General features: G+C 47.4%; 2 protein-coding genes and 1 pseudogene across 2 annotated transcripts; 1 reads left to right on the forward strand and 2 right to left on the reverse strand.

The window, feature by feature from the left end:
• Positions 1 to 1,004: 1,004 nt before the first annotated feature.
• On the reverse strand, positions 1,005 to 5,123 carry LOC127780090 (myricetin 3-O-rhamnoside 1,2-glucosyltransferase UGT709G2-like; annotated as a pseudogene).
• A 2,627-nt stretch (positions 5,124 to 7,750) lies between these two features.
• LOC127778355 (uncharacterized) lies at positions 7,751 to 10,473 on the forward strand. Its single transcript, XM_052304938.1, has 2 exons — positions 7,751 to 8,229; positions 10,073 to 10,473. Exons 1-2 carry the CDS (start codon positions 8,071 to 8,073, stop codon positions 10,235 to 10,237), a joined length of 324 nt encoding a protein of 107 aa, XP_052160898.1. The 5' UTR covers positions 7,751 to 8,070; the 3' UTR covers positions 10,238 to 10,473.
• A 3,508-nt stretch (positions 10,474 to 13,981) lies between these two features.
• Positions 13,982 to 15,000, reverse strand: LOC127780471 (NDR1/HIN1-like protein 10). Its single transcript, XM_052307385.1, has one exon. It carries the CDS (start codon positions 14,846 to 14,848, stop codon positions 14,231 to 14,233), a length of 618 nt encoding a protein of 205 aa, XP_052163345.1. The 5' UTR covers positions 14,849 to 15,000; the 3' UTR covers positions 13,982 to 14,230.

Genomic DNA, 15,000 nt, shown 5'->3' on the forward strand with positions numbered 1-15,000 from the left:
TGCATTAATGTTCATTTACTCCCATACACAGGTGATAAAGCAAACTTAAATTTAAGGCATGAATACTAATATGATGATTATTTAAAAATATCATAGAAAAAATACATGATCAATGGGGAATCAGAGGAAGCACAGGTATATATATGGTCCCTCATGGTTTTCATTTGCTCAAGGGTTTTCCGAGTGTGGGCTCACTAGTGGAGAAATCATCTTTGGTCGGTCGACCAAATTTCACAATAGTCCCGGTTATATTAAAAACCGGGACTAAAAACAATATGATTTTTAGTCCCGGTTCATCCCCTGTCAGATGTATGTCAGGGGGTCGAGGATCTTTAGTCCCGGTTGGTACTAAAGATTACCACTTTAGTCCCGGTTAGTCCTACCAACCGGAGTTATCAATCGGGAGTAAATATTTCTCTCCCACATTTGATCGGTTAAGTTCCAAACAGATATTTAGATAAGATTGGAACATCCCCTCTCTTCTTCTTCTCAGATCCAATCCTCTTCCTCCTCCCCTCCCCTCTCTTCCTCCCCTCCTCCCCTTCCCCTCTTCTCCTCCCCTCTCCTTCCTCTTCCTCCCCTCTACTCCGTCTTCCATCAACCGGCCGGCGGCGGGCGGCGGCAGTGCGGCCGTGAAGGGGGAGGCGGCGGCGGGCAGGAGGCTGGCGGCGGCGTGGCTGCGCGCGGGGAGGAGGGCGGTGGCGCGGCGCGGCCGCAGGCGTGGAGGCGGGCGGCGGCCGCCGCGGCTGCGCGCGGGCAGGCGGCGACCGGGCGCCGGCTCATTTGTTTGTTTTTTTTAATAATTTTTGTTTCACTGGATGTATAATTTTTTAGATTTTGTGATTCATTGCATCGCATGGATCTGAGATATATAATTTGTATAATTTGTGATGTATTTAATTTGTGTGTAGTTTTTTAGGATTTGTGATGTATTTGATCTGTGTGTAGGATTTGTGATGTATTTGATTTGTGTGTATAAGTAACTTAATATTTGGGATGTTGATTTGGGGATGTGCATCCCATTCGATTTGGGAGAAAATACATGGATTAACCCTAGCCATTAAGCAAATCAACAACAAAACAAAAAAAAAGAATCTCGAGAAATTGTTGCTTGCCCTCTTTAGTCCCGATTGGTAACACCAACCAGGACTAAAGATTTCCCCTCTTTACTCCCTGTTGGTGTTACCAACCGGGACTAAAGATCGATCTTTAGTCCCGATTATTTGAACCGGGACTAAAGATAGCGATCTTTAGTCCCGCATTCATAGTCCCGGTTGGAAAACCGGGACTACAAAGGATTCTAAACCGGGAGTAAAGAGCATTTCTCCACCAGTGGCTCATCGTCTACCTTGCTGAGCTCCCTGATGAAGCCGACGAGCCGCTCAAACTCCAACGCCGACGAACCGCCGTCACCGGTGTCCCGCTTCACCTGCTCCGCCAGGCGACGAGCGGACCTCCTGATCTCGCCGGACTCCATCGCCTCCTTGACCGACCTCTCCACCACACCCCTCTCGCACGCGTCCTTCATGTCCACCCTGTTCCCCCACACGGCCCCGACGAGGCGGCTGTTGATCTGCTGGTCCGCGAAGAAGGGCCAGCACACCATCGGCACGCCCTCCGCGACGCCCTCCGCCGTCGAGTTCCACCCACTGTGCGTCAGGAAGCACCCCACCGCCCTGTGCCGCAGCACGTCGCGCTGCGGCGCCCATGGCACCACGCACGCTCCGGCTCCGGCCACGTCGAGGAGGGCTTGTCGGAGCAACGCGTAGTCGTGGTTGTTCCCGGCCATGTCAGTGTTAAGCGGTTTGTTGAGCTGATCCAAAGGATCATCCTATCCGTGACATGTGACAGCCGGTGCATGTGGATGTATATCTCTAGTTAGCTAGACAAGGTTTGTTGCATGCATGTGATATTATCCTTTCTGATGTTTAGGAGATTGAAATTCTCCAGCGCGCCACTCTCCTGCAGACACGCGGCACTCCAGACCAGCAGCAGGCGACCGTGTGGTGCTTCCCGGGACAACTCGTTAGGAGGAACAGAGGGGGCAGCATCTGTCTCCGTCGCCATCACCATCCATTGATTCCTCAACCGAGCTGTCAGGGACTGCAGGTACAGATGCAAGTACAGATGTGCCGCAGCAGGAGCAAGAACAGCAGCAAGAACAAGAGCCTCAGGTCCGACCCAGAACAAGGTTGCAGAGTGGCATTCGAAAGGAGAAGGTATATACTGATGGTACAATTAAGTATTCTTGTTTTACCAGTTCTGGAGAACCTAGCAATAATATAGAGGCACTTAAAGATAAAAATTAGAAAACTGCTATGGAATCTGAATATGATGCTTTAATTAGAAATAACACATGGCACCTAGTTCCACCTCAGAGAGGGAAGAATGTCATAGGGTGTAAGTGGGTCTATAAAATCAAGAGAAAGGCTGATGGTTCTCTAGACAGGTATAAAGCCCGCCTAGTAGCAAAAGGTTTTAAACAAAGATATGGAATAGATTATGAAGATATTCAGTTCAGTAGTAAAAGCTGCTACAATTAGAATAATTCTGTCTATAGCTGTTTCTAGAGGATAGAGTCTGAGACAGTTAGATGTTCAGAATGCTTTTCTTCATGGTCATCTAGAAGAGGAAGTTTATATGGAACAGCCACCAGGTTTTGAAGATGTCACTAAACCACATTATATATGCAAGTTAGATAAGTCTTTATATGGCTTGAAACAAGCCCCAAGAGCTTGTTTTGCTAGATTAAGTAAGAAACTGGTTGATCTTGGGTTTAGTGCTTCGAAGGGTGACACATCATTATTCTTTCTACATAAAGGAGATGTTGCTATATTTATTTTAGTATATGTAGATAATATAATTGTAGCCAGTTCTTTAGATAGGGCAACAACATCTCTATTACAGGACCTTAAGGCAGAGTTTGCTTTGAAGGATCTTGGAGAGTTAAACTACTTTCTTGGCATTGAGGTAAGTAAGGTACACAATGGTATTGTTCTTACGCAAGATAAGTATGCTACTGATTTGTTAAAGAAGGTAGGGATGTTGGATTGTAAGCCTGCTGCTACTCCTCTATCTGTTAGTGAGAAGTTGTCTTTACATGAGGGGTCTCTATTAGGGTCCAATGATGCAACACAATATAGAAGTATAGTTGGTGCTATATAGTACTTAACTCTCACTAGACCAGATATAGATTTCTCTGTTAATAAGGTGTGTCAGTTTCTTCATGCTACTACTACAGTATATTGGACAGCAGTCAAAAGAATACTAAGGTATGTAAAATAGTGTACTAGTATGGGGCTAGGTATACATAGATCTGGATCCACACTTGTGAGTGGATTCTCAGATGCAGATTGGGCTGGCAGTGTAGATGATAGAAAGCCTACTGGAGGTTTTGTTGTGTTTATAGGTTCAAATGTAGTGTCATGGAATGCTTGAAAGCAAGCTACAGTTTCAAGGTCTAGCACAGAGTCTGAATACAAGACTATAGCTAATGCCACAGCAGAAATAATGTGGGTTCAGACCTTGCTAGCAGAACTGGGGATCAAGAGTCCACAGGCAGCTAAAATCTGGTGTGATAATCTTGGATCCAAATACTTATCAGCAAATCCAGTGTTTCATGCCAGAACAAAACACATAGAGGTTGATTATCACTTCGTCAGAGAACGGGTGAGTCAAAAATTATTAGAAATTAATTTTGTCTCTACTAATGATCAAGTTGCAGATGGGTTCACGAAACCATTGTCAGTTCGTCTTCTGGAAAATTTCAAGGCCAATCTTAACCTCACGAGGTTATGATTGAGAGAGGGTGTTAAGCGGTTTGTTGAGCTGATCCAAAGGATCATCCTATCCGTGACATGTGACAGCCGGTGCATGTGGATGTATATCTCTAGTTAGCTAGATAAGGTTTGTTGCATGCATGTGATATTATCCTTCCTGATGTTTAGGAGATTGAAACCAACTAGCATCGCTCCTGTATAAGCCACGATCGGGGCTTTTCCGATCTATTATCAACACGAACGCTCCGTACAGCGAGAGTACGTGTGTATAAGCCACGATCGGGGCTTTTCCGATCTATTATCAACACGAACGCTCCGTACAGCGAGAGTACGTGAGTTTCCTCCCAGAAACTTCACAGTCAGGGCGGAGCACCCAGAGGAAAGGGTAGCCGGCGGCGAGGAGCCCGGAGAGGAGCTCGGTGAACTGCTCGTGGGAGATGACCGTGAGGCTCCCCAGGCTGACGTACACCACGGACTGGTTGGGTTGGCTGTCTAGCCACGCCATGCACCCGTCGTCGTGGCGCCATAGGCTCGTGGCAGCCGCCGGCGCCGGGGACATGGCGTGGAGCGGCCCAATGGCGAACACGTCGCGCATGTGCCGCGCGAGGTGGGTCAGAGCTGGGTGCTCCAGGGAGATGGCCGTGTTGAGGAGCGCCCTCGCGTTGCGGCTGTGCGCGGTGGCGGCGACCACGGATGTCAGTAGGGGGTCGCCGTGGGTCGTCGTCGCGGCGAGGTGGCGGCACTGGATGGGGAGGTCTCGCCGCCGCAGGAAGCTCTCCATTCCTGGGACGCACGCGCTCGTCGAGGCCGTCGTCCCCGCCGCGTCCGGGGAACGGGAGCTCGCCGAGCTCGATGAGGCTGGGCACGGACAGGTACGCCAGGACGGCGCTCGCGCTCACCGTCCGGAATGCGATCGCCGGCATGCCGAGCTCCTCGGCGATGTCGACGGCGAACGGCAGTATGCCGTCGGCGACGACGCACGTCCGTACGCCGCGGCGCGCACCACCAGCGAGGCGAGCAGGGCGCGGTACGCGGCGCTGCCGGTGGTCCGCAGGCCCTCCATGAGCTCCGGGAGGCCGTCGACGCGGCGCGGGTCGTCGTCGGGGAGGCCGTCGGGCACGGACAGGAAGCGGAGCCGCGGCGAGATGGCAGCGGCGGTGGCGGCGGCGGCGCCGAGGCGGCGGAGGTTGTGGTGGGTGTGGAGGAAGGTGACGTGGAGGCCGGCGCGGAGGAGGGCCGTGGCGAAGTGGAGGAAGCAGTTGAGGTGGCCCTGCGCTGGGGCCGGGAACACCAGCACGTGCGCCGTCGCCATGTGCGATCCTTCCTGCACCAGCTCGGCGCGGCGGCGGCGTCCATTTAAGGCAAGACAGATCGATGACGGAGAAAAGTGAGGCAGGCATGGTTGGTGGCGCCGAAGACCGTACCGTCGGCCGGCGGCGGCGCGGGAGGAGGCGAATTCCGAGTGGCTCGGCTGCTGATGCTCACGTCCTCTGCAGGTAAACGCTGACCTGCAGACAGAGTTAATTAAGGAGAACTCCTACCTCATTTAGCAAGTTGCTTGTCGTCACTGCTGACTGGTGGAGAGTGGAGACATCGTAATGATTCATGTTTTGATAAGAGCCAGGTTCATACATGATGAAAATTTATAGCAGCCCATGAACTTTTATGAGCAGGTCCTAAGCCATAGCATAGAGTACCCGTGACTTAGGTTCATCACTAGATCAACCACGTATTTTCCTCATGCTTGCTCTCCCAAATCACCGGGGGCTTTTAAGCCATGGCCAACGCAGGGAGCACTCCCACCATCCATATAAGCAAAAGTGATCACAGACCCAGCTAAGGATATCCCTTACACTGTGCAAACCATTCTTCTATCCTATTTATACAATCAGTCGGTCACATTTTATATTTAAACCCTTCGGTTATTTTTATTCGCATATAAGTCCAATATTTGCAGTATGCTCCCTAGAAATCACAAACGTATATAAAGGCTCACCCTTTCTCTTTTCTTCTACCTCTCCCCTTCCCCTTCCTCATCCCTGGCGGCGCCGCCTCCCCCATCGCCTCTCCCTTCCCAGTAGTGGATCGATGCATCGGAGGTGGGGATCGATGCGCTGGAAGTGGGGATGCGATGGCGGTGGGGATTGCCGCGTCGGAGGTGGGGATCGACACGATGGCGGAAGGCATTGATGTGGCGGCGACGGATCCACGCGACAGCACTCGAGGTGGCAGATCGGGTCGTCCGTCGCAGGTAGGGCTGGATACCGAGCAAGCGTAGCTCAGCTCACTATAGCTCATTAGGATAACGAGCTAGCTCGGCTTGGCTCGTTATGTTAACAAGCTAATCACCTAGCTCAGTTCAAATCGTTTGCTAGCTCGAGCCAGCTTGTTTAGCTCGCGAGCCAGAGAAAGAGGAGAAGGGGGAGTCACCGGGGTGGAGGAGGGGAGTCGTTTGTTGTCGTGGTCCCGCGGATTAATCGACAATGGATTGATGAATCCTTCTATGGGACTGTGGGACATGGTGCTGGTGAGGAGCTTCTTCCTCGAGGCTGCCATCTCGGAGCGGCGGCTCGTCATGCTTTCCCAGCCGTGCTCGTCCGAGTGGTGCGGCCGCACGGCAACCGGTGGTAGCATGAAGGAGGTCCTGGCCATCGTGCGCCCGTGCGGTCGGGTGGAGCCGTCGCTATGGGCGACAGGCGGTCTTGCTGCAGGAGCTCCCGGCGCGCATGGTGGTGGCCGTTGGGCTTCGACCGTGCGGTGGAGGCGCCGATTCTACGAGAGAAACTTCGCGTCAGATGGGGAGGGAATAAGGTTGGGGTGATGGAGGGAGGAGATAAAGTCGATGGCTTGGTGCTAAATGGGCTTTGTTGGGCCATTAACCTAGCAACGGAATCTGCTATGTTGTGTTCTTGGGCCTGAGCATGCGAGTTCAGCTGTAAATGTTGCGGCTCGTTTGGGTCACGAGCAGCCCACGAGCAAGCTCGAGCTGAAACATGAGTTCATCTCGTTACAAAAATTCAATGAGCCGAATCGAGCCAACCACGAGTCGCTAACGAGTTACGAGCTTTTCATCCAGCCCTAATTACAGGTGGAGCTTCTCGGGTAGGCTCTTCTCTCCAATCTGCCCCCTCACCATCTTCTTCCCCAGCGCAGGAGCATCAACGGCGTGGGGCGATGGCTTTAGGGCGAGGCATATCCCCAACGCGGCTCCTCGTTCGTTCCTCGTCAAAAAGCTAACGAAACTACGTGGCTCTCTGTCGGGGTCGCGACGTTCTATCGGGGTGCGGTCTTGGCCAAGCTGACGGAAATATTCGTCTTGGGAGGGTTGAAACTACGCTCCAGCGTGGAGCGTTGGTTATGACCTTATAGGTTACTCTAAGGCCATTAGCAATGCAGATCACACACTACTGAAACTTCATGTGCCAAATAAATTTAGGGATGATTTGAGCCACAGCTCCCACAGTGCGAGTTGCCTTTCAAATAGTATCAAGTGGGCCCGGATTCTGTAGTATAGCATACAATAACCAATAACCAAGACTGTGACGCTGGCGCAGAGCCATGCTCCTGTCGTTTAGCCTACAACACAGTGAGTAACTCGCGAGCGACCAAATGGGGAACCAACTCACGACAACGTGGAGGCCCGATTCCGACATGTCGCAATGAATCCACGAGCCACGTATTCGCACTGTGAAAACCCTAACACCATCCTCTCAAACCTGTACGGTTGCGTTCAAAGGCTGCATTTAGTCCACAGCAAAATTGAAAATTTGGTTGAAAATAGAACGATATGACGGAAAAGTTAGAAATTTGTGTATATAGAAAAGTTTTAATGTGATTAAAAATTTGAAAGTTTAAAAAATTATTTTGGAACTAAACACGGCCAAAGTTTGAGAAAAAATAGCCAATGGAGAGCCGCTCTGACGTGCACTCTACATTCTAGAAAGCTGCACAAAAGTCTCGACTCGACGCGGTTTTGTGTGGCGCCGCGAGTTTCCTTTGGCAACCAACCAAAGTCGTCGTCTTCCTCCTCTCGCACTTTACTCCCCTCCCCCTCCTCTCCCTCTTCCCCCAACTGCAAAGCAGCTGTCCACCTCCACGCTCCTCCTCCTCCCCCAACCCCAACCTCTCCGCCTTCCCTCTCGCCGGCGGCGGGGACCTCATCCGCCCCGCGACGCCCGGCCCTAACCGCGGCGGAGATCCGTGGAGGGTGGGGGGGACATTCTTGGTAATTAAGCCGCGCGGCGCGCGCCTCCCCTCTTCTTCTTCTTGGATTCGACGGGGTGGCGCGGGGATGAACACGAGGCCGGTGGTGCTCGTCTTCCTCCTGCTGGTGCTCGTCATCACGTCGCAGTTCGAGTGGAAGCAGCAGATCGGGGACGCCGCCGCCGACCCCGCCGACGCGCGCCGCAGGCACCAGGGCCTCGCCAAGGAGGACGCCGTCAAGGAGAAGGTGAGAGCGAGCAATCCATCCTTCTCCTCCTTCTTGTTCGGGTTCTTTCTAGTCGCGATCTCTCACTTCTTTGGATACAGCTAGAAGCAAAACCAAACCTGCCCCCCAAATCATCCGTCACATTTGGTACTGTATATTTTTCTCCTTTAATTGAATTCAGTTAGCTTTATTACTCTACGATCTGAAATCAATTCAGATACTGCTTTAAATTTAAATGGGGGATCAACATTAGAATTCGATATTGCGCCTGTTTTCTTCGGCAATCAACTGTTGAAGAGGTTAGGATCGTGTGACCATAATTAAGGGATGTTCTCCAGGCTAGAAAGATACTACTGGTGATGACAGGACGCACCAACTATCACGACCTTTTCATGAAAAAGAAAGCTTTCTTCTATTGGAAGCATCAGGGAACCTTGTGTCCTCCAATTATAAGATCTGGCTTTTGAGGTTGAGTTGTGCTGCAAAGTACATCCAATTTCTTCTATTCCAATGTGATATACTACTAATCGCCAGTTTCTTGTATCTTTAATTAAATTTTGGGCAACTTCAACTTTGCTTGTAAACATTTTTTTTTGTTAACCAGGCTAGGGTGTTGTTTCCTTAGGGGTATACTAGCCAGTTCCCTGAGGAATTTCTGACTGTAAATAATGAGATACTGAATGTCTGTGCAAACTAGTATGTCCACTTCACGGTTCCAAAAATAAATGAGGACTAAGAACAGGTTGGCAAATGTGATCTTGGAAGGAAATGTGTACAAAGATGATCATGTGGGCCCTATTTAAAAATTCTACAGATGCACATGTTCTCTCTCTGTTTTTTTTTTGTCCAGTGCACATTGTCTGCAAGTATGCATGTCCTAGGTTCTAACACGAACAACTTCCTACATCCATCATTTCTGTAAATTCTTAAGCATGCTAGTCTGATATAGGTGTAAATCCTTCTACGAATATTTGTCTGTTCCTGTTTGTGATGTACCACGAATGTCATTCACTTTCAAGAAAGGATTGAGATGTGCATGAATTCTACTGATCCCACATATAACTTTGACCAGTACACATATGTTTATGTGAATTTGGAGCTTGTCTTACATTTGTGAAGGAAATTTAAGTCCTGGTATCCATGTATTGCCAGTATAATGATTCGTGGAATCCTTGTGACAAGCATATAAAATATCGGAATAATTTTGGTCTCGGTTAGCGAAAGTATATTTTAAAGAAAGTTGGCATTAGATTAAGCATTTTGGCTCGATCAATTGATATCTCGAATCTTGATTATGATTTGTAAATTGAATATATTTAGGTATAATTACTACAATTCTGAGATCTATTGTGACTCTTCTGCTACTGTGAGCATTTAATTTGCTGACTATTATTCACTTATTTTCTAGCATGTCTTCTCTTTCCATTTGGCAAGTGAAGATCAGTGCCTGTGAATGCCCTTCATAGTTTAGGCCATGTCATGGGGAGTCCATTCCTTCGAACAACCTTGTAAGGAGAAGTTGCTGGACTCGGTTACTTATAGCAAATGATTATCACTAGTGACTTTGGAGTATTGGTATTTAAAATGCTGGGACATGTCTAAGAAAGATTAATCGAAATGCTAGACTTTAAATCATGAACATAAGATGTTGATCTATTATATCTGTTTGATTGTAAAAGAGGTGGAGCAATGAAGGACAGTAATTTTATAGCTAACCTGGAAATCATAAAGATGCAAGATTTGACTATACTGGTGTCTGTTGTTTGAATACGTTCTTCTATCTTGCTCTATATTGGTTTACAAGGCCATGATTCTTTGCATAGTTTTCTCATTGAAGATTTACATGCTATTTTTCTATCTACAGATAATATTATCTCAGGAGAAAAATATTCAACAACTTAACGAGCTTATTGAGAGCCTTCAGCGGCAGCTCCTGCATTGCCGTGGTAGCAACAACACTGTCCACACCACAACAGTTTCTCATACTGAAGTTAGTGAGGTGGACGGGCAGGAAAGCATTGATGATTGATGGTATTGGTAGATAACCTCTTGGCAGGTTGTTCACTGATTCTAGTACAGAAGCCAAAGAACAACGGCTGATCAGGCAGCACCATACTCTACAAATGCCATCTAATAGGGAGGTACCAAATCACACTGTATTGTACACTTGCTACCAGTGTTTCTCTGGTAAGATTGTAGAGAGCTGTAACATGTAATATGTTGGTTTTAGGTCACGGCCACTAATTCAATTGAAAAGTTGCTTGATGATTCTTTTGTTGTGATGATGGATGTCTCTGCCCCAAAAGGCTCAATCTTTTTGCACAATTGCAGAGCCATATTTGTACTGTACCCTTGAATGGATTAGTTTCAGTTAGCTAGGATGCTGTCGGATGTTCAGTCAATATCGTATGGAACATCGCCTTGCTGTGCAAATCCTTGAACTTTAAGTCATCAACTATGCCCACTCTAAAATGCAGAGAGGCAGATATTCCTCCACTAAGCAGATGCAAATGAATCTTATTTCTCCATGTGATGAATGATAAAATTTGTAAGGTTTGAATAATAAGTATAACAAGACCAAACTTGTAACAAATCTATCAAATTTTAGCCTATAAGTATAATAAGTATAACAATGGGCTAGTGGTTTATATTGGCGATTAATAAAATAGCGGGGTTGTAACTGTCCGTTCTCTAGAACCACGCAGCCTAGTCCATTCAACAGGTTGCCCAGTTACACATAACCCCACTTACACTTTTGTTCTCATTATTATTCTAGCTAAACTAGTAAGGTGATACTAAACATTTGCACATAGCTCTCATGGCACACATGCCACATCCTAGTTAGGTCAGGATGTCACATGGGTCTCAACGAACTAAACAAAGCTATAATCCTCATTTCCATCTATGTACGGCGGGGCAATTGCTTATTTGACCCTGTTTTGAACTGTAACTACCAATTTGACCCTACTTTTTGAATTTTGCTTATTTGACCCTCCTTTTCAAAAACGAAGCACTGGTCTGACCCTATTTCGTTTGGGTGAGTTAACAGTGTTAATTAGGGGGGGGGGGGGTAAATAATCCATTTTGCCCTTGCTTATTTGACCATGTTATATCTTGCTTGTTTGACCCTATTATGTCATACCTTGTATATATTAGAATATTTTGACATATTTCAATATTTGTAATAATTTTGGCTCAAGTTTGATAGATTTGTTACAAATTTGACAAATTTGAATCATTTTATATTTGGGATGCGGGCGACAGATCCGAAGGCGGCTCGGGGCACGGGCGGCGGATCCAGCGATGACGCGTGGTGCGGTCGGTGGATCGGGCTTGGGGCAGCGACGGAGAGGCAAGAGAGAGGGGCCCCACCGCCGCCGACGCCTTCTACCTCCATGAGCGGACGCCGGCAGGGCTCCGCATCACGCTGCCGACGCTCCCTCAGAGCGCCGCCGCCGTCCCCTTGCTGAGACGCCGATGCCCCCTTAGAGCACCGCTCCCCCCGACGCCCCCTCAGAGCTCCGCCGCGCGCACTCAGAGCGCCACCGCGCGCACTCAGAGCGCCGTCGCCGCCGCATGAGTCACACGAGAGAGAGTGTCGCACGAGAGAGAGAGAGTCGCACAATGGATGGATAGGGTTTCTGAGGGTATTTTGGGCATTAGGAATATTAGTAACATTTTCTTCTTTTTTTTTAATCCAACCCTAATGGAGTAGTGGAAAGGGGGTCAGACGGGAGCTTTGTTTTCAAAAAGGAGGGTGAAATAAGTAAACTTCAAAAAATAGGGTCAAATTAGTAGTTACGGTTCAAAACAGGGTCAAATAAGCAATTGTCCCAAAGTTGGTTACTTGCTTCAAAGGAGAAAGTGAAAAGCCTAGCACAGCATGTCATGCATACTGTCATGTGCATGTACAGGTTGTTTGTTCCCTACACATGGCCGGGCCCTTAAGCCTTTCTTTTTTCTTTGCCTGTCACAAACATTTTCGACGCTTTATTCTCAGCACAATTCCTCTCCATGTTTACAAGTAAACGACAAAACGTGCCTCATAGTGCCAAGGAGAACTTGTCTCAAAGAAAAGAACTATGACAAATTAAAACCACATGGAACTCATAAATTGTACATAATTCTATAAACAAATGATTCGGTTTAACTTCCTACGTAAGTTGAGATGTGTATAAGAGGAGAGGAAAATAGAAGATTGAGAAAATACGCAAAACTAGGTAGCCATTAGCGTATAATTAATTGAATATTAATTATTTCATACTTGAAATGGGATTATAATTTTTAAAGCAAATTTTATATAGAATTTTTTCTAAAAAAAACTCACCATTTAGGAGTTTGAAAAGCATGGCCGCGGAAATCGAGTGAGTTTTCTCCCGTGCTCGGAACTAGCAAAGTCTTATGTGTGTTTGAGAGGAAAGGAAATGAGAAAATTGAGAAGATACGTAAAACGAGATGAGCTAATATTGTTTTATTAATTATTTTAAACTTTAAAAGGATTAATATAATTTTTAAAGTAACTTTTCTATATACTCACTCCATCATAAAATATAGCAACTTTAGCCCTCAGGATTTGTCCCAAAATATAGCAACTTCTCTACCAACATTCTCTTCCCAACTAATCACAACTCTCCACCATTCACTTTTCCCATTTACCTCAGCTACTCATCCAATCACAACTCTCCACCATTCACTTCTAGCAACTTTCTTAATTATCTTGTTCAACTCTAAAACTTCTTATATTCTAGGATGTATGAATTTTTTATTTTTCAAAAAATACACCACGTAGCGGTTCAGGAAACGTATGCATGAAAAGGAGACAAATCTTCTCCCTTACCATCAAACATGAACAATACCTTAGTTTTTAGCGGTCCAACTTCTCTTAGAATTAAAAGCTCTCCTAAACAATATGGTTTTTCATCCAGATTCTAAGAAAGTGTAGTTACATAATACAAAAAATAAAACTATATCTTTTAGAAACATATCGTAAGCACACCCGCACACTCACCCAACATATTTTAAGATTGACGAAATCACTACGTACATCTCGCTATCGATGGGTACTTCGTCTACCGTGAATAAAATAATTTACCATAAATACAAGCACCTATGTTAAGTCTATAACTTGAACCAGAGTAGTTTGGTTTCACCGCAAAGAATCTAACCAGTTGAGTTACGATCACTCTGCTAAAAAAAAACTAACAGTCAGAAACTAGCTACTATCACTTTGCGCATGAAACAGAGACATATCTTCTCGCTTGCCATCAAACACAAACTATGCCTTAATTTTTGGGAGCTGCAGCTTCTCCTAGAATTAAAAGCTCTCTTAAACAATCTAGTTTTTTATCCAGATTCTGAGAAGGTGTAGTTGCATGATGAAAAAAAAACTATATCTTTTGGAAACATAGTACAAAAGCACGCGCACATCCTAGTCTTATGAGCACCTCTGGAATACTAGATTAACATATTTTAATATTGGACGGAATCACCACATGTATCTCGTTATCAACGGGTACTTCGCCTACCACTAATAGAATAATTAGCCGTAAATACAAGTATCCGTGTTAAGTCTAGAACTTAAACCCAAGTAGTTTGGTTTCACCACAAGGAATTCAACAAGTTGAGCTACGGTCAGTTGGCCCAGGAAATAAACTAGCTACTAACGAGCTGAAAATATCCAAATAGGGCCTTACTTTGTGAATCATAGGTATTTTTATTTTTGAGTAGCATCCACTAAATTTTATCTCCAACCTCTTTCTCAAGCATCCAATAATATTTATTTATGATGGAACATGTTTGTCATCATAATGACCACCAAAGAATCAATCAGAAATAATAAACAAAATACACAAGTGGGAAAGACATTTTCTTTAAACAAATGTCAATTTTAAAAAAATTCAAACACAAATTAAACAAAGGAATTGCAAATCAATGCACACCCCAACCAATATCATCGCAAGAACGAAGAGAAAGAATCCGCCGCCGCCGCCATCGTTGGCTGATGATCGATGATCTCCGTCGCCTAGCAGTTCTTCTCAGGCTTGGTGAGCTTGCACTTGACCTTCTGGAACGCCACGGAGGTGGTGCCCGGCGGCGCGAGCTGCAGCTTGAGCGGGCACGTCGCCTCGATCTTGCACTTGGTGAGCCTCGCCGTGTACCTCACCTCGCCGGCGATCGCCACCTCCACCTCGAACGTCCCCTTGGCGCTCTCCTTCCTGTACTCCTGGGCGCCGGCGTTGCCCAGCGCCGGGACGATCGCGCCCTCGCTGCCGGACGACAGCCGGTGCACCACCGTCTTGCCGGGGCCGAGCTTGTCGCCCTTGTCGGCGAGCTGGATCCGCTCGAACGGCTGGCCGTCGAACTTGTACTCGGCGTCCATGGGCTTGGTGTTCTTGACGGACATCGCCCAGTTGCGGTTGTGGACGACCAGCGTCAGGGTGAGGTTGTAGGCGATCGACGACGCCGCCGCCGACAGGTTGAACCGCGTCAGGGAGGCGTCGTCGACGACGAAGGTGGGCTGGCGGACGAAGCCGAACGCGGAGATGAGCACGGCGAGGAGGAGGGTGCCAAAGACGATGCCGCACACGATGAGCCCGTCCCTACAGTTGTTGCTGCAGGTGCAGCAGCACTCGTCGCACATTGTCGCCGCCGTCGTCGCGAGCGAGCGCTCGCCGGAATCGTTGCGGGTGGTGAGAGCTGGCTTGGCTGGCCGGCGTGGGAGAAGAAGGGAGGGAGGGCGGCGTCGAACACGACGACAGACGAGGTGAACGTGATCGATGGGGTCCTTGCATA

This window comes from Oryza glaberrima, chromosome 7 (assembly GCF_000147395.1).
Source record: "Oryza glaberrima chromosome 7, OglaRS2, whole genome shotgun sequence".
NCBI classification, from domain to species: domain Eukaryota; kingdom Viridiplantae; phylum Streptophyta; class Magnoliopsida; order Poales; family Poaceae; genus Oryza; species Oryza glaberrima.

Excerpts from the sequence above, each read along its gene's own strand:
- LOC127780471 (XM_052307385.1), bottom strand. The coding sequence starts at position 14,848 with ATGTGCGACGAGTGCTGCTGCACCTGCAGCAACAACTGTAGGGACGGG.
- LOC127778355 (XM_052304938.1), top strand. The coding sequence starts at position 8,071 with ATGAACACGAGGCCGGTGGTGCTCGTCTTCCTCCTGCTGGTGCTCGTC. Across the intron at positions 8,230-10,072 it reads AGGACGCCGTCAAGGAGAAG|ATAATATTATCTCAGGAGAA; the intron begins GTGAGAGCGAGC and ends TTCTATCTACAG.